This window comes from Oryx dammah, unplaced genomic scaffold (assembly GCF_014754425.2).
Source record: "Oryx dammah isolate SB20612 unplaced genomic scaffold, SCBI_Odam_1.1 HiC_scaffold_17, whole genome shotgun sequence".
Classification (NCBI taxonomy): Eukaryota; Metazoa; Chordata; class Mammalia; order Artiodactyla; family Bovidae; genus Oryx; species Oryx dammah.
In genome coordinates this window covers 24,984,423-25,008,994 of record NW_024070201.1, presented here as the reverse complement: position 1 = coordinate 25,008,994, position 24,572 = coordinate 24,984,423, and the positions used below count along the sequence as shown (strand labels likewise).

Here is a 24,572-nt window from a genome sequence, read left to right as displayed (position 1 = left end):
CATCCGTCCTCCAAGGCCTGACTCATCCCACTCATCATAGCTCAGCTCTCTTCAAGAAGTGCCGTTTAAGTGCTCCGATTCATACAGCAGATGTAACAGCAGGAGGGCCTTCACCTTGCAAACAAACAAAATAAACGGCAGTGAAAATTATTCATGAATGTGTGATGACAATGGAAAGCAAGCCTTTTGCAAGATGTTCTCTTTAACTCCTCGGAGAGCTTGCTGTGACTCTGTTCTCTCACTAGCCCCAACCTCCTTGTGTCACTAGACATCGCCCTCCTTCAACGCAAACCCAGCCTTGCCCAACAGTTTAGGCAGCTGTGTTATAGGGGTCCATTCTTACCCCTAACCCCTCAGGTTCATCTTGGCATCGCCATGCTCTTCCAAACTGCAGTAATCCTCCATGATTGACAAAGACCCTCAGGTAAAGCTTCCCCACCTGAATGCACAGGCACTGACCCACACTGCCCTCCTGCCAGTCTGATTCATCTGGGCCCCCACCCTGCCCTTGTCTTTGCCCAAAACAATGAACACTTGGTCCAGAGGCCTCCAGTCTCACGTAACAGGTGTTTCAGAATGTTGGAGGAAATCTCAGTCACATGAAGAGCCTGGAGAAGCACATTGGTGCTCGGGTTTCTAGACCTGCTTTGCAGTCAGCGCATCAGCAAACATGTGAGGTCCACGTCCTCTGACTTAAATTCTCAGGCAGGGAAGATGTCAGGAGCCTCTGGGCTAACAGGTCTTCTCCCGCCATGCTGTCTTATTTCAGCAATGCTCCTCTCTGGTACCTGGGAAAGATAATATCCCAGGCAAAAGGAAACCACAGTGTCTTTTTAAAAATAAGAAATTGTAAAGACCTGATACATTAGCTCAGTAATCTAGAGATAAGGAGACTGTGACTTTTCATTTACATGGGAAAGTGAAATACAGGTTCCAAAGTCTTGAGTTTCATCTTCTGAAAAGATCATAGAATATGGTGCAAGGTCAAACTGGCATGAAATCAATTGTAAGCTGCCAGCAAGCCATTCTAACCTCTAAGAGTTTCCTTATATATATATATATATTTTTTTTTTCCCCCTTTATAGAAAGCGAAGTCCATTTAAGGAAAGTCTCATCAAATCAGAATGTCTTTCTAATATTGTTTTTTTAATTGGCTGCTACTGTAGTGTGACCTAAAGTCTCCTGGTATTTAACCCTCTATACGACTTTGACTAATGGCCAAATTTTGTCTGCTATAGCAGTCTTGCTAAATGTCTTTTAGGGGGTTTTTAAAAATTACAGGGTATTATGAAAACCTCAGATCCCTCAACCTAATTGATTGTCTGTTGGTGATGCCATCTCTGTAACTGTAATGTTCCATGAGTGCATAGACCTAACTATTTTTCTTATTTTTATACAGCAGCTCCATTTTATAATGACATTAAGCCATTCTGAGCGATACATTTCTGGACAGTTATTGCACTTGGGCAGAAAGTGTCATCTGGCTTTTAGCCTTGTGCCTTCCAACACCAACTGAGGCGTAAAATGATCACCCAGAAAATGTACTAGGCCTTACTTAGCTCATTACTTAAAAATAAATCTTGGAGTCTGATTCTGTTTCAGAAAAGATTTGGTGGGTTATAACATTTGATTTATGAACATAATTAAAGCATAAATGATGAGCTCTGGACTATTCCATCAGCCATCTGGATTGTTCAGTATTTTGACACACTCAGATTGTAGTCAGGATCTTCCTGGGGAAATCTAACAGCCCTGGGTTCTAGAGGTGCCAGCAGAGCCCCAGGGTTTCTATTCCACCTGTTGAGAGGACTCAAGTTCCTCTTTCAGGACAAAGGATTGGGGATCAAATTTGTTTTCTAAGTTTCCTTCACCCGGAGATGGATCTTGGCACATAAACTCTCTGTTTGGCGTAAATATAGCTCAGCTGCCCACAGTCGAATAATATGCCTATACATACTACATGTGTCAACAGAGGAGGACATTTTTCTGTATAATACAAGTGAGATTAATGTTCACCTTTCTAGCCAGCTATTAAGGTAACTGTGGCAGCTGTACCTATAAGTAGATGGTAGATGTTTCTCCAGAAACCTAAAGAGTAAATTGGGAAAATCAGTTATCACAATTGAAAGTGTATTTTCTAAGGCTTAGTATATGATTTTTTTTTTAATGTAAATCCCAGGTATAGCAAGACCTTAGCATGTTCTTCCTAATTTATGTGAGCCATTGACAACTGGTAAATAGCCATTAGAAGCATAAAAGGCATTTAACTAAAACAAACTCAGTGGTACTGAAAAGGCAGCGTGGATAGATTTTCAACACTGTCTTTATTATTAATGGAAGTTGAGCATGTAAAAACCCTTAGTGCACTGTGCTGAAAAATATGCTCTCTGTTTGCTTGTAAATTACACAAAGAAGAAAAAGGACCAAAAAAAAGCCTTCCACATCGGCCAGCAAGCACTCTGCTTCTCCTTAATTAATGGACCGAAGTCATTGGTGCATGGAAAATGTAGACCTTGCTTGGATCAGAGATTAACCTATAAGCAAGTATTACATTTCAGCCCAAATTTGAGGCTTTGAATTTAGCTTTCCTCAGAATGGTTCCTGGGTAAGGATGACAGTGGTTTCCTAACCAGAAACTCCAGAAGTGCTGCTGTTTTTGAGTATAAATTGAAAGGGAGCCAGGATTTTATTGTCTGTGTTTTCAATGGCATAACCTTCTTCCCCCTCCTTTTTTTTTTTTGTTATCTTGTGGGGTTTTTTAAAATAAATTTTAACACCCAGTTCTGTGTGCACAGGTATTATACCACCAAAAATAACAGACCCCCATATGTCATCCACTGGTTGCATATAGCCTACAGTATTATTAACTCTCAAAGGAGGGTGTCCAGGAGCTCTTGGCCAGCAGTCAGTGTTCCTTCAGGGCTCTCCTGTTTATGAGTATTTCTGGCTTTCTTTAATGACTAGCATCCCCACCCAGTTAGCAGTATCTGGAGACCTCTATGCCATTTTCCTTTGCCAACAAGTCCAAGAATAGAATCATGTTGCTTGCAGGAGTCAGCTGGAGCTTTCAGTCCTGTTAACTTATGTTCTCTGGCAAGTAACTTAGCTCCTCGGAAAGCATTACCAGTTCAGCGTGTGCAGTGCGCACCGATGCACAAGAAGCCTCTCTCAAAAGGTTTTGGATGCCACATGGTTTTCAAGAGTCAGAAAGATCTGGTGCTAGTAACACGACTGTAAAAATGCATCTGCAATGCAGCCATCCCTAGAGAGGACCTCATGTGGCTTGTTTGGCTGTGGGCAGGTTGAGACAGTTGAACCCCACCATATTTCTTATTGCGCCCTGATTCCATAGGGTGAATGATAATGAGCGAACCACTGCTTATAAAAGGCCCAGGGGCTGTTGTTTGAATGATGTGATTGTCCAGGAAAGTAAAGTTATGGAAATTGGCTTGACCTTTCAGCCAGCTGATGTCTTAACCTCTCACATGTATTACCTCTTGGGTACATTTCCAAAAATATACATTTATGGAGCCACAAAATTAAATGAGAAAACTGATTTAGGGATCACTAGCTTGTTCGTTCAGTATAGGGGGACAAAAACCCTCCCAAACCCATTCAGGTTTTATTTGTAAATATATTTGTGTGTGCATCCAAATTAATTCTAACCCCTCCCTCCCCTCCCTAGTCCCTGCACCTCCTAGCATTCCTTGCTCATTCCCACACCCCACAAACGCACAGTTTCTAAATAGATAGTAGAAGTAAGTTTCACCTATTCATCGTGAAACTTTGACATCATGAAAGTTCTCTCCCTTAGGAGAGTGTCACTTCAGAATACCTAAGTACTTGACTGTATTAGGAAGCTCTGCTCGATACACTTGGCTTCAATTATGGATTGCCATTGGGAAAGGTGGTTTGAATTCCTATAAACATACATTTCTTGGGACTGTCTCATTATGTTATCTCTATGACCTTGGATGACCTACATCATTCTCTAGGGTACCTACCAGTGTTCTCATCCCTAAAATGGCATTTTCCACCACCAGTGGTGGTTCCTACCTTAGTAGACCCTCAGTAACTGTCAGTCTCCTTCCTTCTGATGTGTTTACCTTGAGATGGCATAGAGTTTCTTTAGGGGCCAGCACAACCTCCCAGGTCTTTATACTTGGAGCCATTTGAATGGAATTCAGAAGTTTTGCCTTTCCTATTTGAAACCAAGAGGCAAACTTATTAATATGCAGTGTCACAACATATTGTCACATGGTAATATATGATCTATGATAAAATGTATCAATTCTGAGCACCACAAATATCTGTGGCTTCACCTCAGCATGAAGGCAAATGAGTTTCCTTTAGCTTGAGTGAGTCTGGAGAGAAACTTCAATGTAACAAAATGCGTTTCACAGGAAATGTTTGATATGGCACAGTTGGCTTATGAATCTCTTATCTATTTGTGGTTCACTCCTTAGAGTTATTAGGCAATTTAATTTGAGCAAATGCCAGGATTACTCACTAATTAGAAGGATGCTACTGAAGGCATGAGGATGGGGAGTGTGTGAGTGCTGGTAAAATGGGGTCTGTGACAGCATGCAAGTCTGGTTCTGCCTGATGATATCATTTGCTAAACATTATACTTTGTGTTGTTGTCACACAGATAAGCCTCAAGTGCATATTCAGATGACTTACCCTCTACAAGGCCTAACCCGGGAAGGGGACGCGCTTGAGTTAACATGTGAAGCCATCGGGAAGCCCCAGTAAGTTCCGAAGGCCAAGGTTGGCAGAGGGTCATGAGCAGTAAATGTCACAACACAGACATGTGCATTCACAACTCACCGGCCTGTCACCTGTCTCCTGCTGTAAAGGGTGGAAGATCTTTTTCAGGAAATAAAAGAATATTCAGTGAATAGTGGAATAAATAGCTGTGGTTCTTAAGGGTGAGGATCGGGAGAAAAATGAAATGCCAGCTAAGATTGAAATCTCAGCTAATTCTATTTTATTATCATCAGCATGATTGTCAGAACTATTTTCTCTTACCCACATAAAATAATCCTAATAAATTTTTAGTGTGCCCACAGTCTATTGATATATCTGCTACCTTCTGTGCTAATGTTTTAAGCTGCTGGAAAGATGGTTTTCAGACTTAAATTAAGCTGCTGTGTTTAGGGCCAGCTGTAGGCAAATGAATTTTCCTTACTTTTCATTTTGCTTCTTCCCTCAAGGAAAAGTGACTCCTAGAAATATTTTTATTAGTAAGGAGTGGTTTGGGAATTTTTCTCAAGGAACGTGTGTATATATATGTATATATATATAGATACATATATATATACATATATATATACATATATATACATATATATATACATATATATACATATATATATATACACTATTGCAGAAGCGAAAAGAACTGACTTTTACTCTTTATTTTATTGAAAAGTGTAAAAAAATAAAAAGCTACTTCATTTGCCCCTGCTAAATAAATGAGTGAAAGTGAATTAGACAAACTACACGTTACCACTGATACAGCAAAAGCCATGTGGTGGTACCACTTTAGCTCTTAGTTTCATTTGGGGAGGAGGAGGAGTCTTTTCATCTTTCTAAGAGAAAAAAAGATTGTTTTTACCTGGGAATAAACAAGCTGAGGGCAAAGACACTCTGTGGACTCACCACGTGGAGCCACAGGTCAGTGAGGGGATCCAGAGCACTCAGATTTTTTTTTCATCCCCAACAAAAAACAGAATTGAGCTCCCTCTGCTGTCCCCACGCTGCGGTTATCTCCCCCTCTCAGAGGTTTGCTAACCAGCATCTTTATCACAGTTTTCATACAAGGACCTCAGAGCATCTTCACATCTTCACAAAGCTTCCTCCAAGTCTTTGGAAAGAATTCTTCCCGTGACAGCTAAGCGATGAACTCTGAGAGAACAGAGAGCCAGAGGGGGCCTGTGGGCCCTCTTCCCACGCCAACCCTCCCTATTTAATGCGTACTTCTCCAGGGCCGAGAATTGGCTTTTCTCTTTACTCACCGTTTGGAGCTGTAAAAATGACCTTCAGGAAGGAGGAGGTGGTCTTCCTTTTGCTTTCCTTTTCCTCAGGTGTTTCGAAGTTATTTGGTTTTAAGTGCTTCCAGCTTTAGCAGAGCAGTCTTCTTCTCCTTTGAACACTGCAAAAGCTTCAGCTGTTTCTTTGTGTAAAATGTTTGAATTAGGTCCCCGTTAGCAGCTTACCTCCCCTCCAAAACCATCCAGTGGCGGAAAAAAATAAATTCTCCCCGGCCTCTTGCCACACATAGTACCAGCCACATTAACCACATTTACAGAATATGGCTTGCTAACCTATATTTTGTTTCTGTATTTTTTTTTTTCCTCTGAAGAAGGTACTGTGTTCAATTGAATGTGCCACGGGGACAGTAAATTACATGTTTCCTTCGGGACATTGATGCCAGAGAGGGTATTTGTTTGTTCCTCTCCAATCGGCCTGGGTGCACGGTTTTCTGAGCAAGCACGCGTTACTCGCTGCTGGCCCTCCTAGCATATTACCTATTTATTTTCTCAAGAAATTGCATACAATAAAAATGGTAATTTAACTTGCCATTAAATGTTGTGAATGTTCTCGGCGCTTACCCCCACTGATGATTTCAGCTGTCAAGCAGCGGGACAGTAGGTCTGATTGCCAGGCAGACCCATTCGCCATTGCCTGCAAGGAAGACATATGCAAGGCTCATTTTAAAATAATTTACTGGGTGGTGATGACAAACCCACATGTAATTAAAGAAAAATCATGACTTCGCATCCCCCTGGAAAACTGGAATGCTGCTTGACAGGGCTCACTTGAGTGTCCATTCATTATGAAGCATGGGTCTTTGGTCCTGATGCTGCTCCTGGAAGTAGTGCATGAAATGAAAGGAAGCTACTTCTGTGCTCGGATCCCTGTGACCCTGCCTTGAAAATGGCAGCTTTCAGACCCAGTCCTAGATGTGGCCTCAGTTTCATAGGGGCTGCCTTGAAAGATCATAAATTCAGTGAGTTAGAAAGAGACTCTGTGTGTGTGTGTGTGTGTGTGTGTACAGCTGAGGCTCTGGAGTACCTTGTGAAATTTGCTTTTTCCTGATGGATACAAATGTGGTCTCTAATCATGAGAACACACTTGCCTGTGATGAGCCAGTGCTGGAGGCCCCCAGGGGTCCACATGGAGGGGTCATCACTCCACAGCCACCGATCTGGGAGCCTGTCCCCGGGCGCCTGCAGATGCACACGCTGGGCAAGGGCAGCAGCACGGGGGGCCCTGGAGAGCCGCGGAGGGCAGGCACCTTGCCCAGGAACATGTAGATCGGTGGATTTGGCCTAGGAGGGTGTGGTGGCATCTTGGGTTGGTGGAGGGTAGGTTAAGGGTAGGGAATAAGGGGACAGGAAGTGACTGCATCTTTCCAGAATGAGAAGAGGTGATTTTTTTTTTCTTTTTCAAACAGCAGAGGCCAGAGAAAGCACTATTCAGAGGTAAAAGTCCATTCCTTTCTGCGAAACAAGAAATCCACTTACGTATCACAACTCTCTAAGCCAGTATCTCTGTGTGTTAGTAACCATGAGATTAATGCATGTATCACTAGCCCAGGATTTGATTTTTTTTCCCCCTATTAATGAGATGATTAACAATGGATGAGCTCTGTCCTGTCTGAATTGGTGTGAAACCACACAGCAGGGCATAAAAATAGGGCACATGGTTTATTTGCTGGTTTGTTGAAGATGGATTGGAAATAATGAGACTCCTGCTTGTGGCCTGTTGAAAGTTTTTCAACATCTGATAATATTTTTAAGAAAATTATATTCCAAACAGATTTGTGGAGCCTTCACAGCTGTAATTCTGTGAACTTAAAATTATCTCCAGTAGGTCCTCTTTAATTGTGTCACCCTGCATGGGATTCATTTACTGCGTGGGTGAGAAGTTTGATGCAGACATCTTGGTGGGAAGTCATAATGCAACCTGTCTCTCTCCCTTCCTTCTGCAGGCCTGTGATGGTGACTTGGGTGAGAGTCGATGATGAAATGCCTCAACATGCTGTACTGTCGGGGCCCAACCTGTTCATCAATAACCTAAACAAAACAGATAATGGTACATACCGCTGTGAGGCTTCCAACATAGTGGGGAAAGCTCATTCGGATTATATGCTGTATGTATACGGTACGTGAGAAGATGAAGCCCTCTTCCATTTGACTCATTTACTGTGTAGCTGCTGCTTGTAATTCACTCCTAAAGCTTTTGGTCAAGTTGCAAGCCAAAACGCCAGTTTGTTTCCTTCCAGAATTAAAGAAGCCTGGCCCGAGGTGGACCCCAGTGCCTCCACTAGGAGGACAGCGCCTTTTCTTTCCCTTTTCTAACCGTGGGGGTTTCCCACTAGATCACAGACTCTGGTCATGCTGAGTAGGAAAGCTGTGTCCTCAGGCACAAGCTATGGAGATTATGTTAGAAATAATGACTGCGAAATTCAGCCTTACCAATTTATGGCTCTTCAGCTCAGAAAGTCTATTCCCAGTGGTGTTTTCTGATGATACCTGGGCTAGCCTTTCTCCTGCTTTGATGAGCAGAACTGTCCTGTTTTCAGCATGAAGCTATTACATCCCAGATGTCGCAAGCCAGTAAATACTTGGAAAAAAATAGAAAGTCCCTGGTAGCTCCGTTAACCACTATAGCCACTGCCTTAGACACATTTTTGTTTTTTTTTTCTTATTTGTCTGTTTTCTTAATATCTTTTTGCAGGATTATTAAAGCACGTGATCAGGAATTTCACTCACTAGTCAACAAATATGTATTGTGCATCTACTTGTACCAGCCATTTTAAACTTATTTCCCATTTACAGCTTACAGTCAATTTTGTGTCTAGTGAATATTCTCTATTTAGCTGAAGAGTACACTGCTTGTCTAGTCTTATGATGACAAATTGAGTCTCTCCTGTCCAATTGAATCTCAGTTAGTTTTGCACCAGGAGGAACAGTCATGAGCTGACTTGACACAGAATGAATAACCATACACATGACAATTTCAGTGTTGTGTGAATATATGAACAGGAATGTGCATTTCTCTCGTGTGAGCCATGTAAATAATCCAAGAATAAGTGTATGTGATACATACACACACAAATCTACCCATGGGAAATCTACTCCATAACATCTTAGAACCTGACCACTTTCCCTGTGAAGAAAATAGGAGAACTATCTTTTTCATGAACTAGAAAAATCATTTAATGAAATGATGTACCCCAGGTTTACATGGATATTAAAATATAGTCCTTAACTATACCTGAGGTTTTCTTTCTTTAGCATAAAGCAGAAGTAAAAGTTCACACCTAATCACTTTGTGTGTAGACTTCTGAGGTGTGTTTTCTTTACACACAACCCATTTTGTCTGTTGTCCACACATTATAGCACTAATTCTCCCCAGTAGTTCAGGAGATCAGAGTGAAAGGAATGGCTCTCCATGTAGGTGCAAAGAGGCTCTGTGTGCCCCACTTTCAGCCACCCCCGCTTTTTACTTCTCTGAACCACCCCCCCGCCTTAACATCAGGGTTTGAGCCTCATGCAAGGCCCCAACCTTGCTATTATCCAGGTTTACAGACTCTCTTTCAACTCTTTAAAAACGGCAGATGTTAAAAAAGCAGATACAAATTTTCACGAGTCTATTATATGCTTCCTTGATTCAGAAGACTAAGTTATGTGGAAAAACAACTTTGATTTACTGTACCCACTGTTCCAATATCTTAAGATGAGAAACGTTTTGTGGATTTGATGGACAGGTAGTTTTGAATAATTTTGGATCCCAGCTTCTGGCTTAGCGTTTATTGAGGGCTCTCTCACTTCCTTCCACGTGCTAAGATGACAGTCTTACATGCATGATCACCTCTAATCTCCACAGTAACAAGATGACCAGGTAATGTCATCATGCTTCCATTTTAAAGATGATAAAATGAAGCTGAGAAGGGTCACATAGGTCGGCCAAGCACAAGTTTACTAAGTGTGTTTTAGAGTCACTATACTTTGACTCCAAAGTCTAGTGAAATGTGTGTCTTTCTTTCTTTGTAGTTCCTCTTTTTCTCTCTGCTTCCTGGTAGAACAAGATTGATCCCTGGGAATGAACTCTGGGCTAGAGTGCATTATTTAAAAGACAAGAAACAGAGACCCATCCATTTAGGCGAGGGCATGTATATCCACCTATCTCCCCAGCCCGGCATGGGGCACTTCGCCTGGTGTAGGCAGTTGGCTAGATCCTCAGTATGCTACCGTCCTTCTGTAACCTGTGCTAGCAGCAATGCTTGGATACAGGCTAGAATGTGCACTCCAGTTGTTGCCGCTCTAGTGATAAAATATTCTAGCAATTTGAGAAGATGGTAAGTAGGTTTTCTTTTCAAAGCCAATTGATTGCACTACTACAGTAACTTTCAAAGTTCTTTACGAACTCAGAGTTAACGTGCCCTTAAAATGTTTAATTCTCTGGAAGTAACTTCTTTACTTGGAGAATCTATCTAGTTAGTGCCTCAGCCCCAATTGGTTTTGTTCTTTTAGCCTCCATGTGTCAAATAGCTTATTAGCTCCACTCTGTATTTTCTTAAATAGTGACCTCACATTGCTCTTAACACTAGAAGTGATCTAAGCATTATACCTGGTAACGGAATCTAATTCATTTAGGTCACTTGAGCCACATGTGAAGGACAGATTACCCCAGTAGTGGTAAAATAATTGAAAGTGTGTGAGTTTCACACACTGAAAGGGACTGGTGACCTTTGTTTCTGAAGTCTCTGCCCTCGTTAGTCTCTGTATCTCTCCGTGTCCATAATCGTAGTTTCAGATCACCTTCAGACGCACTTTGATTGTGTGGTGGACATCACACATTTTGTGCCAATGCATTTAGAAATAGGGGCAGAAATAACTTTATAGTAGATCAGGGGAGGTCTCCCAGCTACAGATGTTCCTTTTGAGTGATAGATATCGTCACTGAATCAGAACAAAGAAGGCAGGTCTCCGGGTGCGGCTGAGGTGGGGCATGGGCAGAGCAGGATCTCTTGAGGGACCAGTGCCCTCGCTTACCTTGCGTCCCCACCTCACCTGTCCCTGCATCTGCCTCAGGGTGTGCGCGCATCCAGTGGTCTGCCGGGTCACAAAGCGCCTCCCCGCCTGTGGCCTCCGTAAGCAGCTATCCACAAAGCTCGGCTGGACGTTCTGTCTGTTCTTCTAAAAAGGCCGTCTGAAATTATTAATTTAATCATTTCTACTTCTTGGAGGAGAATGGATTTTTTTGTTTAACAGATTCCTTTTGGCGCTTGTGTGAGGCCGCTTTCACTAGTAGTTCGCCGGCAGCCTCAAATAAACAGAGTCTCCCCTAAAACAGACCTGTCTGCTGTTGACTCTTCCCTGTCAAATTTGCGCATTTGTGTCTGTGTGAGAGAAGTTTGTGAGAAAAATGGAAACCTCAGATTATTAATCAGTGGTAGAATCTTTTAAGTAGACCGTCTAACCAAACACCAAGATAATGTTTTTGTAAACTTCCAGGAAGTTGTGCCAACAATAAAGGTACAATATATAATTAAAGTTTGGATGTATTAATTAGACAGTCTGAGAGCTCACTTGGAGATGAAAGGACACCAGATGTGTCAAGGAGAAAAAGTTGACGGGCTTTAGATAAAATTTAAAATCAAAAGCCTTCAAGTCATCTAATGTTCTATTATAGCAGAATGACTGCTTTAGTTCAAAGTCTTGCTGACAATTTAACACATTCAGTTTGATCATTTGGGTCAAAAATTTTTTTTCTCTTTCATATTAGCCTTCCCTTTTTTTCCCCCCCAAATAATTTTTGAAATTATAGAAGAATATACAGTATATCAAAGAGCTGACAGAGAATTTCCTACCAGATTTCCTGGTTTTAGGGTCAAGTCTTGTTTATATTTAGTTCTCTTGTTTACAAGATGGAAATGTTCTTCGGTGTTTATCACTGTCGCCCACGTAGGTCAGGCTTAAGCAAAGGCAACGAACTCATGAATATTTATCAGTTGTAAAATTTATTGACTTTTAAGAAATAAAATCTCGGTAAAATCTCACATGCCTGGAACTTGATATTTAGTGGTGACATTCTCTCTTCTTTGTATTTATTACAAGTATAGAAGTAGTTTTACTTCCTGCTGGGATGTATTGATGGAGAATAATGAAGTTAACAGTCAGAGAGCAAGAGGAGCCCTTTAGATAGAGCAGCGCCATCTCCTCCTTTCCCCCCACCGGTAAAAGTATGAAAGAAATTGCAGACATTGTACCCTCTCGGGGACTGAGTCCGTCTAACCCCACCCTTTGAAGTTGCATGGGAGGGTGTCATATGTGTTTATTTTTTCCTCCCTTTTCTACTTCTCGTCTTCTCATCCCTAGTTCACTTCATTAGTACAAGTTTCCTTTTCTTCTTTTCTTAGCTCTTCCGGATAAGGCTTTGGGATGTAATTAGAAGACATAAATCTTTGTGGGGGGATGGGGGTTTTGAGTCTTAAAGAGGAAAGTCATCAAACAGACATCTCAGTGTCTTCATGCCTTTGTTTTGTCATTACTGGTCATTATTGTGTTCAGCATTGTGGGTTTGATTTTCCTTTTTTTTTTATCCAGATCCCCCCACAACTATCCCTCCTCCCACAACAACCTCCACCACCACCACCACCACCACCACCATCCTCACCATCATCACAGGTACGGTACCTTCATTGCCATTGAAAATGTCCTGAATGTATATTGTCTTTCTGGTATGTATAAAAAAAAGAAGCCTTAAAAAGGTCTCTTTGAATCCTTGGAATTGAAGTATTCCTTCATTTGGTAATTTGAAAGACATTACATACTATGTTCTCAAGTTGAATCTTAAGGACCTCAGAAAAATCTTGAACATCCAAGCAATTTAACAGTAGGATCAGCTATTTTGCATCATCTTTTTTAAGCAAAATGCTAGGGAAAATGGCAGCCTGGCTCTTAGAGGCTGGATAGCTTGTGTTTAGCCACGGTTGGCAAAATGGTAAGTATCCTGGCTTTGGATCCTCTCCTTGTCTTAATTTCATCTTAATCCACGTGAAAGAAAATACCCAGCCTTTACCATGCCTGTGTGGGCCATGTTCCTAAATGCATCATCCCTTTTTGTCCCAGAGAGTCCTGCTGAGAGTGTGTCACCTGGGGACCCACCGTCCTTTCCACGCTGGGCACTCCTGTACCCCTTGCTGCCCTCCATTAAACGTTGGAGGAGTGGAAGAGGCAGCCACAGCAGTTATCACTCTGTGGTTTAGCTCTTTGGACTCTCTGAAACTTATTCAAAAAGTTTCACTGTCTGCTATTTCTGACCATCACTGAGGGAGGAGATGTACCTTCCAGTCCCTTCTTCCTGGTCCTCAGCAGCTCTCAATGCTTGATATTGCTTGTCTGGGAGGCTTGGGGTTTTCTCTGCCAGCCAGGGTGGGAAAGGTTACAGCCTTACCATGTCAGCTAGTCATGTAAGATTTCCTTATGTAGGGCTGCACCTACCTGCTGTCGACAGGTACCTGCCCCAGAAACACGGAAAAGCAATTATTCTGTGAGACCCTCCCCCCCACCAAAAAAATCTCTTTAAAAATTAACTTTTGCACTCCATCTCTGAGCCATGTGCTCTGGTGTACAGTCCTATCACTGGACTTCTTTAAAATCGCTGAATAGTATACTCATCTTTATCCTCCTTACCACCCTAGATATGGCAAACATCCTTCACATTAACTTTCTGGAGATATTTTCAGTTTTCACAGGACTCGGTGAGATAGACAAAATGAAAATTCTAAGTGGTCAGTGAAAGAGGAGGCCTCATCAGTTTATGAAATATAACAGGAGATGGTCTAATTTTACTTTTCTTCACCTTTCTTAAGTATTACAGTGGAACATAGAAGTTTGAAATAAGCCACTAGTGAGGATGGTTTGAATGGTGTTTGTGAAAACATCAGTGTGTGCCCTTAATTGAAAAGCTTCTGAAAATCCATCAATTGGTGTTTGTGTCTCACTCTAAACTCAGCTCCAGCCAGGCTGCTTCCTAAATTCTTATCTGTGTGTATTTCCCTTTTAGCTTTCTGTTAGTTTCTTCTGCTTCTTAAGTAAATTCAGTTTATGAGTAGAGCAAATAGATTCCTCCCACTTTCTGTATCGTTAAAGACAGCAAAGACGCTCCTTCCTGACTCTGATTTCTAGAGCAACCATGCTAACATCTCTCCATGCTATGGACCAGGTGTTTGCCTTTCATGATTTCTTACTTCTCATCCCAGTAGTGAGCCAATTAAGCTTGAGCTCCTGTTACCAGGTTTTCATGAATTTTCCTATGAATGACCCTTTGAATGTCATTGTAAATTAATCAGCCCACTCGCCACTGCCCTGCCTGTGTGAATCCATTGAGAAAACCCAGTGATGGTCTTTTTTCTTTACAGAAGTTGCCCAGGTATGAGCCCACCTTGATTACCTCTCCTTGTAGAAGTTTCCATCTAGGTAACCAGTCAAGTTTACAGCATGAGTGCCACATTTCTCCTTAGTGTGGAGCCACTACTTTTCATTTGTGGCTGGCCTGTCACTAGCTTAGGCTATTTTTGTTTGTTTTTAAAGACCCTTCTTAACAGCCCCTCAACTCCTCTCCTCTCACCGTCAATCTCAGCAACTTGGCAGAGGCGCTTCAGTCACACTCCTAATCCTTCAGTGCAGACTGAAGCTCATCGCAGGTCCTGAAACAGCTACAACTCACTGTTATCACAGTTCCAACCACAGAGACTCCATTTGAGAGGAAATTTTAAAAACAAGCAATGCTGTGTTTCTGGCCACATCACAGGTACCTTTACAGGGACTAGTCTGCTCCTCCTCCTCGTCTCCTGGCCTCTCAGCTCAAGGTCACGAAAGATGGTATCGCAGATGCACCTCTTGACATTCCTAGCTGAACCCTCTCTACACACAAATGCCCTGGTGGTGAAGAATGCCCTGATTTCTCAGTGGCACACCCGAGAGTCGTTAAAGTAAAGCTGCCTCTAAAACAACACTGGAGAATCCGTTGCCTTAATGGGTGTGATCTCATAGGCTTGCTATGTCTTAACAAGCAGTGTTATATATATTTATCTTGCCCAGAAAGTGTACTTGTGGAATTTAACATTTGCTCCTTTCTTCAAACAGATTAAAGGTTATAGAGCCGAATGATTCCACGTCCCATTTTAAAGGTCCAGGCCGTCCCCTAGATTTAGATTGGTTCCTAAAAAATCTTCCAGACTGACTCTTGACAAATGGAGAGCTAAATTAATTTCTACTGCTCTTCTTTCCTGTAACTGTTTGGTATATTACAGCTAACCATTAGCCTTAAAAGCTTCAACAGCTAAATCTAGTGACAATAACATAAAGCGTTGGCTTAAAAAAAAAAACAAAAACGAAGAGGAAGCCTACAGGCATCTTATTTATTTTCAGGCAAATGCAATGACTGAAACACATTCCCTAAGTCAGAGTTTCATTACAAGCAAAATGTACAAATGCAGTCGAAAAAAATGTTTTTAAACTCAAAAGGTCATAGATGATTTCTGATGTCTCTGAAAGGAAGTGTTCCAGCATTGTCTTTTATCTTCCACAACCGGAATAATCGAATTGTTCCCCTTGTTAGGGAGGCAGGCCTCCATGAGTTCTCAGTCACCTGACTCCCTCAAAACACATTAGCACTTCATTCTGGAGGCCCTGGTAAAAGAGGAATTGTGAGCCCAACCTGGGGCTTCCTACATGGCTTGGTGGTAAAGAACCCACCTGCCAATGCAAGAGAAACAAGTTCGATCCTTGAGTCAGGAAGATCCCCCAGAGAAGGAAATGGCAACCCACCCCAGTATTCATACCACGGGCAATCCCATGGACAGAGGAGCCTGGTGGGCTACAGTCCATGGGATCGCAAAAGAGACAGATATGACTTAGCTATTTAGCAACAACAGCCTGACTTGATGCTGCCCACCCAGAATCATAGGTAGGTGGAGGAACAGGGCATCCCTGCCTCACATCCATTCTGTGTGGGGAAGCTCTCCTGACTTAGATGTAAAGGCCACATCTAAAGGTAGCTTCATCTTTGGAAGATTTTTGCAGGCTCTAGAGTCCTGACCTGAAAGGATGATTTGATGTCAGTTTGCCATGTGAGCATTGTTGTGGCTTTGTAACTAGTCACCCACCATTAGAATCTTTTTCTGAATAAGAAGCCATTTGAGGGATGGAGTTGGGATGGGAGCCGCACAGAGCATCCTGTGATGTCCCTTAAAATTCTTTGGTGTCTCTGCTCTCTTTCGTGTACATTGATATTCTAACCACATATTTCTGTTTTGACTATTGCTACTGGCAGGCCCCCACTTATTTTTTTTTTTCTTTTAACATCAAGTCTGTGTGGTTTCATTCATGGAGGATACATGCTATAATATGAAAGTGCAAACTGCATAATTTAAATTGTCCCTGGCATCCTCTTCTAAAATACAGAGACAGCCAACCATTACCCATGGTAACAGTCCTCCATGGAGATTCCTTTCAGAAACCAGAATCAAAGAAAAATCTATCGCCATAGAGGGGGGAGCATTGTTCTGTTTTGTTTTGAGCTTTCTTTAAAATTGGTTGATTTTGTATATCAGATGTACATAAAAATACCTGTTTTGTGTTTGGGGATAGTGTTGCCCCTGTCTGCCAGTTGGGTCAGTCCCCTTAGGGAAATACTCTGTGTTTCCTTCCGTAGTTAATGTGGATATTGTACTGGATCTGCTTGGTTGTGCCCTGGGTTAGATGCTTGATGAGAAAAGTACCATAGAGAACAGTCAGCACTCAGTTTTAAACACCCTTAGCAGCCTAAATATAAAATTCAGGCCGGGAGGAGTTCAACCTGTAGGTCACACTTATACGTGCAACTGTCATAAATTAAAAAATTAAAATCACCTTAGAATAAGAAATGAATAGCTATAGGGCCAAAATCTGAAACACATTTAAAAATCCTTTCATAAGAATGAAGTAGGTCATTTCTAAATGAATTTTTCTCTTTTTGAAAGTACATATCCAATTAAAATATTTTGTGTTTCTTGGAAAAGAAAACAGCATGGATTTTCTTATTGGCATCTGTGCACCCAGCATTCAATATACCTTGGAGAAAGTGTGTCCCCCAGGCTCACACTATTATTTTGGCTTTCATAGTCTCCTATTCGTAAGCTTTTCTGTGTGTAATGTGGGTCAGATCACATAAATAAAGGAGGTGAGAACAGCCTTTATCCTTCGGGGATATTTGTAGAAGATGCCAAATTGGGGAAACTCAACACCCTGGCACATGTTTTTAGTTTCCTAAATGCAAAGGAAAGAAGTACACCTGTCTTAAGACTGACTATAGAGCTTGGCTCCACATTGAGCTGTCTGTTCTCCAGGGTCCTGCCTTCATGATCCCTACACTCTGCTATTGACGTTTGCATAATGTCAAGGGTAATGCTTATAGGGCATTCATTCACCAAATATCAAGGACCCATAATATGTATAGCGGCGTGCTAGCACCCATGGAGACAGTAAATTCCTGGAATCCCTTGAAATATAGCTGAGGGAATAGATGATACCCACCAGAACTCAGTAGCAAGAGATACTGTGCACTTAGGGCTGATGCAGAAGATTGACGAGATCATCACAGAAGTAGAAGTCGGTTTGTGCCATCAGGGAATGTTTAGAAAGTGGATACGAAAGGATGGCATTTTGGAAATTAAGCATGAAGACCTAACCTTACCTCAAGCATCTATCTTCAGTGTGTGTGCCTGTCTTGTGTGTGTTTATATCCTGGGTATATACTAAACCACTGTTGCTAGGAGATACTCATCTCTCATCCTAGAATGTTTACTAAATTGCCTTTCTTCTTGAGTTTGTATCTACTCCATTAAGACTGTTTTTCATTCATCATTTACTGAATGCTTATCAAATGTTACTGATATATATGCCAGTATGTCTGGTGACAAGAATATTATTAGGGCCCTAGCAGACACTCAGGAGCCATCTTTGTTGTAATGAGCTCCTTTTTCAGGTTTTTGCCTCCTAAGTGCATTGACCATTTTTTTTCCATACTGCCTCAAGTGTGCCCATTTTTATTTTACTGCTGCTGATAAGCTTATTACAGATACCGTCAATAGCCGACTGGTTTTGACCCATATTGACTTACGAGAGAATGGAAGAAATTAGTGATGAAGGGCACCTGATCCTGCATTTTTTTTTAAACGGGATGAGGGATAGGAAGTGAGAATTTTTCTAATGCTTCTAATCCTCATTTCTGTCATCATCCATACTCTTCTGCTCCTTGTTGAAAAAGAGTCCAAGAGAGAAGGAATTGACATGTTTTCATACTGAAGACTGATGCACAACACTGCAAAAAAAAAAAAATCATCTCACTTTAAACACAGGTTTCTTAGGATTAGAAAGTTGGAGCTATCTCATTGTCGGGAATTGCAGGGCTTGGCAGGAAGGACCCAGCCCTGGGAGTATCTGCCTGGGGACGGGTATCAGCTGCTGCTTCGAGAGCTGCTCCCCACTGTCCACCATCAGCCTTCTATGTCCCTATCTTCTCCCGTCACCGTGCCTCACCCCTCTCTGCCGCGCCTCCCACCCGGCATTGACATACAACGTGGGAGAGGAGTTGTTCTCCTTGTTAAATGAAACCACGGTACAGATCCCTATTGTTGTCAGAACATCTGGCTTGCCTATGCAAGGATCTCAGGGCATAGCAGCACTCGTGAACAATCCTGAAGAAGCTTTTAACAAAACTTGAAATTCGCCAAAGGAAAAACCAAAGCTAGTCCCCCTTCTCACAGATCCTTGGTGCACGGCTTCTCCTCTCAGAGGAGAGGCGATGTGAAGACGGAAGGGAGCTTCCTGTGGGTCAGGCTCTGCCCTCCGAGGAGAGGCGACGTGAAGACGGAAGGGAGCTTCTCATGAGTCTCATACTCGGGCCTATTAGCTTCATTCCTATCCGCTTCGCCCATCCCTGAGAAATGGGAGTTTAATTAAAACCTAACATAGATGGGAAGAAAATTAACTGGGAAATGGGTAGAAAATAAATTTCAAAGTTTAATTTTTTAGCACGTATGTTTGCTTTCAATAGATTTCAAGTATGTCAAAAAGAAAGAAAAGAAAAAAAAAAACTGTAATATATATTGGCTAGTGCGGCACAACTGTGAGAATAAAATTGTCAGGGGAATATCCTCGCCTGCCCCGGCATCCAGATTTAAAGCAGTTCCATAACACAAACTGAAGAGGAATTCAATTAAGAAAACCCATTGGCTCCTTATTGACTTTAGTTAAGAAAATAAACCAAGGGAAAGTGTATTAAAATATGTCTGGACTGCTTAGTATGCTTTCATCTAAGCTTATGACAATCAAAATGGCAGAATTTAAATTCTTTACAATTAAGCTCTGCTTTTGAGCAGATTGGGTTCTCTGGGTTATTACCCTGAGCATTTTTTAATGTATACCCTACTCCCACCCCTCCCTGCCCCCCCCAAAAAAGGCAGCCTTGCAGTGAATCTGGGTATTGTAAAGCAGGACCACCACAGAGCAATTGGAGAAGAAAAAGTATTTAAGGTTGTAAATTTAATTTTGTTCTTGGATTTTCATTTTCATTTATGGCACCCGTTGTGTTTGAGACCACGGACTAATTTATGGATTAGTTTTAAACCCCCAGTCTGTCACACTCAATGAACAATTCTAAGTTGGAGAGAATCCATATGAAAGGATTAGAATGTGCCACAGTGGAGCTTACACATGACTGTTTCAACTAAATAGTGTCCAGCTGCCTCACACACATTTTTTGGTGGGTTTTGTTTTGGGGATTTTTTTTTTTTTTTTTTTTTTGCTTCTTGGTTAAACAGCTAGAGTCTCTAATCCGACATATCGTCCGAGGCTTTTGATTTTGAAAATATACTGTCATGTGAAATATAGGTGATGTTTAATTTATTCAAGGTAGAGTTCCATAAACTGTTTGTATGGCTGGGAGACTGAAAGTCGATATTTAGCGAAATGTTCATCTTTCAAACAGCAGTGCAGGCCCTGCCCTTGGTTACCTTGTTTAATTATACTCATAAAACAGCTAGGGAGTGACTATTAAGACCATACACACTTACTGGCTTTGCAAGAACGTGGGATTGTTTCTTCTTGACCATATAAAATAAATGTATGATAAATTACTCCTTCATTGTAATTAAAATTAAAATAGAGACAATAGCTCAACAAGGCCTTTTTAATTTCATAGCCCTATACCACCGTTAAGTCCACCTCAACTTTCTGTGACCTATTTTTCTCCTAGGCTTAGTGCAAAGATTATTTTTTAAAGACAGCCACAGAATGAGGTTTGAAGAAAACCTCCGTTAGGGCAATTAGGCACTCTCATTTTTCAAGTTAATTACAGCCTATGTTATCTTCTCCTGGAAAGTTACTGTTTGCGTCTTGCCTATGCTTAGAATGTTGTAAAACAATATAGTGACCCCACAAGTCAATTCACAGGGGTGGGCTAGCACGTCTCTCCAGCCTTCTGATTACAATACCTTAACAAATCCTACTGCACAGAGCCACGCTCCACTTCAGAGCCAGGGTGTCTATGGTTTCTGCGTGAAGTCGTAATGCAATTATGAAGGAGAATTAGATGCTGTCACAGTGCTGTCCTGTGGAGAGCACAAAGTCACTTCTAAAGGGTTTTTTTTTTTTCATTCTTTACTTGAAATAGCCCCTGTTCAGATACCACACCAGATGCTCTTAGAGAAATGGAATCAGCAACTCCCCCAGGATACCCTCCATCTCGGTCTCAACTTTGCAGCCAGCCTGTGTGTCTGCTGCGGTCTCTGCTCCATTGCTGATCCCTGGTTTTTGCCACTCCCAGCTGCAGTAACTGTGTCGTTTACTTGAACATGTGCTTGCTTTTAACTGTTTTAGAACTGTGTGTTTTCCTTCTCAACTTCCCTTTCTCTTCCCTGTTGGGTGCAATTGATGGATTTTGCATCCCTAGAACAGGGAGGCAAGCTGCACTGTGAACTTCTTTTGTTTATCCTCTGGTACCCACAGAGTAGTGTACACGCAGCTTCTGTTCGTTGGATTTTGTCATAAAGCCAACATGATGTTGTGATGTAGGAAGACTTGTCTTCCTACAAGTCATCTGTTAATGCTAAGACATTATTTTTGAGAACCCTTAGGTTTTACCCCAATCCTTTTCTTTCATTTTATATCAATGATTTAATTGGTGAAAATAAAGCATATTAGAATGCTGCTACAAAAATAATGAACCAAAATGTTTACTGCTTTTTAAAAAAATATTTTGGAAAAGAACCAGTGTCTATCCATAAAATGTATAAACTTGCATTTAAGTGTTTCTGTACAAATGTGCATTTGATTTTGCCCCTCCTTTAAAAGCACCGCAAACTAACGTTGATTTGGATGTTTCAAGTAAGGAGATGTGTTGTGAGCATCTGATGTAGAGATGTTTCAACTGTACAGTTTTCGGTATTGTTTTTTAACTGCTATTTTATGCACACAGATTTGTCAGTAAGTATTGCATTCTGATGTGGTTTATGTTTTTCTTTCCTTCATCTGTTCTTCAGAAACTCAGCCATAAGTTATATTAAGCTGCAATGGCCTCTCAGACTTGTAGTTAATTCTGTCTCCTTAGAAGGGTTCTAATTTTTTGATGGTCTAGGATCCTGATGAGGGCATGCCAATGAAGGGAAACACCGGTGTGAATTCATGTGTCATATTTATAAATCAGAAGCACCAGGCTCCTTGGACCAAATACAAAGTCACATTTTGGCATTATGGCGCATTTAAACATTGCCTGTGTCAAGTCCGAAAGAGTCTTTTGGAGTCTCTCAAACTCATGAAAATAACTACCAGCTGCATGATTAAAAAAAAAGTACAGACAACTACTCAACAGTGTTAACCCCAAATCCCACTTCCCCTCGACATGACCAGCTTGTTGTGTGGGTGTCACCACTGCTCTGGCCAGAAGGGGACCATGGAGGGAGACACCTTGAGAGGTGGAACTGAACGTTAAAACCCGGCCAGACGGGTTGATGGCAGAATGGAGTTGGCTAGAAGAGTGGTGTGAAAATGACTTTGGAAAAAGAATGTCACCATGCATTTTGTTAGATATTTATCCCACTTCCCCTGTAGCCAAAATGAGAAAGGAAATTTCTGGAGCCCCTTGGGGAATTTTCCATGAAGAGGAGCCAATATAGCAGGCCTGATTTCGAAGCCTGAAAGCTTCTGAAGGAGAAAACTTGAACTGCATTAGAAACAGAAGAAGAAAGACAAACCATGGTTTCTTCCACAGCAAGTGCATCTGGCAGTGAAAAAGCATCATGTGCTATCTCCTAATTCACCCTGGAGGCAGGACTCCTGGCAGCTCACAGCAGTCAAAGTGGTTCTGGATCATGGGTCTGGATGACTGGATGCTTTAACTTTGGGAATGTCACATGACGAGAAGTGGCGTTTCACAAATTACGTGGACCTGGTTGTTTCCATGCCAGACTTCTGCCCTTACGAGTGTAACATAGTAAGATCTGCAGAGGAAAGAATGGGTGAGTGGTGAGTGTCTGTGTGTGTGGGTGTATAAATATCAGTCCAAAAACCTTTAACATGTTCATCCCCATGGCCTCCAAGTTAATTTAACTTTCCAGCTGAATTCTGCTGAAATAACACACTGGATGAAAAACTTGAACCCCTGTATTCATCTGCAGGCATCTGCCTGTGAGCCGTAAAAGGATCCTAAATGTGCAACTGACTTCAGTGACGCCTGATTGGGAGTAAAGCCCAAGTGCCCGGGTGGGTTGGGTTAAAACAAAGGCAATGTTTGAATGTATGAATCTGTGGTTCAGCCAGCCTCTCAACTGAGTGTTTGTGTCGCAGTCCTGAGCCTTGATGCGTTCAGAGCCATCCACCAGTCACTGGGTTTGCACTGGTGTTTCTCATCACTTTGCATGTTCCCCTGACTCTTGACTAGCAAACAGATGTGTCCTGGCAAGCCGCCCAAACCAAAGAAGTTACTGTTATCCTCACTGGCTCGCAGCTTTGAGCTGAAGGCATGTCTTAAAACAGTGCAACTCACTTCAAATGCTTTTGGCTTTTCATTTATTATTGCTTGTCACGCGATGTTCTTTGAAAGCTTGCTCATATATTATCTGTTCCATTTTTTTCCATTTTCCCTTTTTTTGCATGCCGTTCCTCCTGTTTCTTCCCTTCCTCCAATCCTCTGTTCCCGTCTGTAGACACCACGGCGACGACAGAACCAGCAGTTCACGGTTGGTACCACATTACTGTTTATCTACTTTCTCAGCACTGCTGAGCGGCAAGGCAAGCCTGGGAAAAAGAGAAATGTAGTCTTCAAGGGAAACTGTGTTCCAAGTAGACTGATCTCATAAATGTACTCTAATTTGTGAGGCTTAAAAGGATGTCGAGTCTTGTCATTTCTGTTGAAAGTTCAGTGGCCAATGGTCGCAGTCTGAGATGAGGCCGCCTCTGCGTCGGCTAGCTGGGTTAGAGGAAGTTTTAGCTGCATGTAGCCCTTATTTCTACAATGCCACCAGACCCTGAAACATAAGGGACTCCAAAAAAAGAACTAATATTTGCCTTAAAATCATAACATCTGAATTAAAGGCCCAGTTGCTTTCTTCATTTATAGGCTAGAGTCCCAGGCACATCTTGAAGAGGAGTCATTTGTAGGACAGATCAAGGCGAAAGATTCCTGTTTCAATGCATGACATAGGAATGAGGAAGAAGTTTGTTCTTTAATTATACTCCCAATTGTATTTACCTCCATGACCACTTGTGCTTAATCTCCGTGTGTGCATATAAGTTTATACATTTGGCAGAAAACATCTCCAGACTAAGAAGGATACCATACATACATTTCAACAGCATTAACTGAGACTTGAAAAAGATCATTTGTTGGGGGGGTATCTTGTAGACAAAATACTGAAAGAACAAACTCATTGTGATTTCAGCCAAAAGTGGATAAAAATCAAGTAAGTGAAGCTCAGGAGCAGGTATCAGGGAATCCTTTTCCCAGTTTCTCCTCTGACTTCCTAGGTTGGAAGAGGTATTCACTTTTCTTTGTCTCTCCCATTAGAAAATGAGAAATGTTTCATCTGTATATTACTTAGCTCAAATCTCACCCTGCTGATATTGTACTTTGGAGAGAGAGACGTTAGTTAAAAGTAGGCTGAATTTTAATAACTGAATCCAAGGGAATTATTTGGTAAAGGGCCTGCTTAAATCACTTTGCACACTGTGGCAGAGTTGAAATCCATCATTTAAATGACAAAAGGTGATCAGCCAAGCCTATGTTGTTCATTCAACTTTTAGAGAAACAGCTCTTCCAAGCACAACTGACCTTCTTAAATAGACCTACATTTAGACCTTAGCAATTAGAAATCTCTGGCAAAACCTGTGTAAGCTGGCCTTGAAGGTCAGGCCTTGATACTTGGCAGACCACCTCCATACCTGGACCTTCTGATGAGAAATTCTAAGAAAGCAGAACAGAGGTGGGTATGGGGTAATACTCTTTCAGGCCCT

The 24,572-nt window shown here is 41.7% G+C and overlaps 1 protein-coding gene across 6 annotated transcripts in view; it reads left to right on the top strand.

Annotated features, from left to right (window-relative positions):
• Positions 1–24,572, top strand: part of CADM1 (cell adhesion molecule 1) — a 353,309-nt gene that overhangs the window by 304,921 nt on the left and 23,816 nt on the right. For 2 of the 6 annotated variants that reach the window (XM_040258042.1, XM_040258041.1), the window contains exons 6-9: positions 4,652–4,751; positions 8,000–8,172; positions 12,624–12,704; positions 23,267–23,299. In XM_040258042.1, coding sequence (XP_040113976.1) covers positions 4,652–4,751; positions 8,000–8,172; positions 12,624–12,704; positions 23,267–23,299 — 387 coding nt within the window. The remainder of the gene's footprint in view (positions 1–4,651; positions 4,752–7,999; positions 8,173–12,623; positions 12,705–23,266; positions 23,300–24,572) is intronic. The other 4 variants (XM_040258045.1, XM_040258043.1, XM_040258044.1 and 1 more) reach the window with 3 other exon arrangements.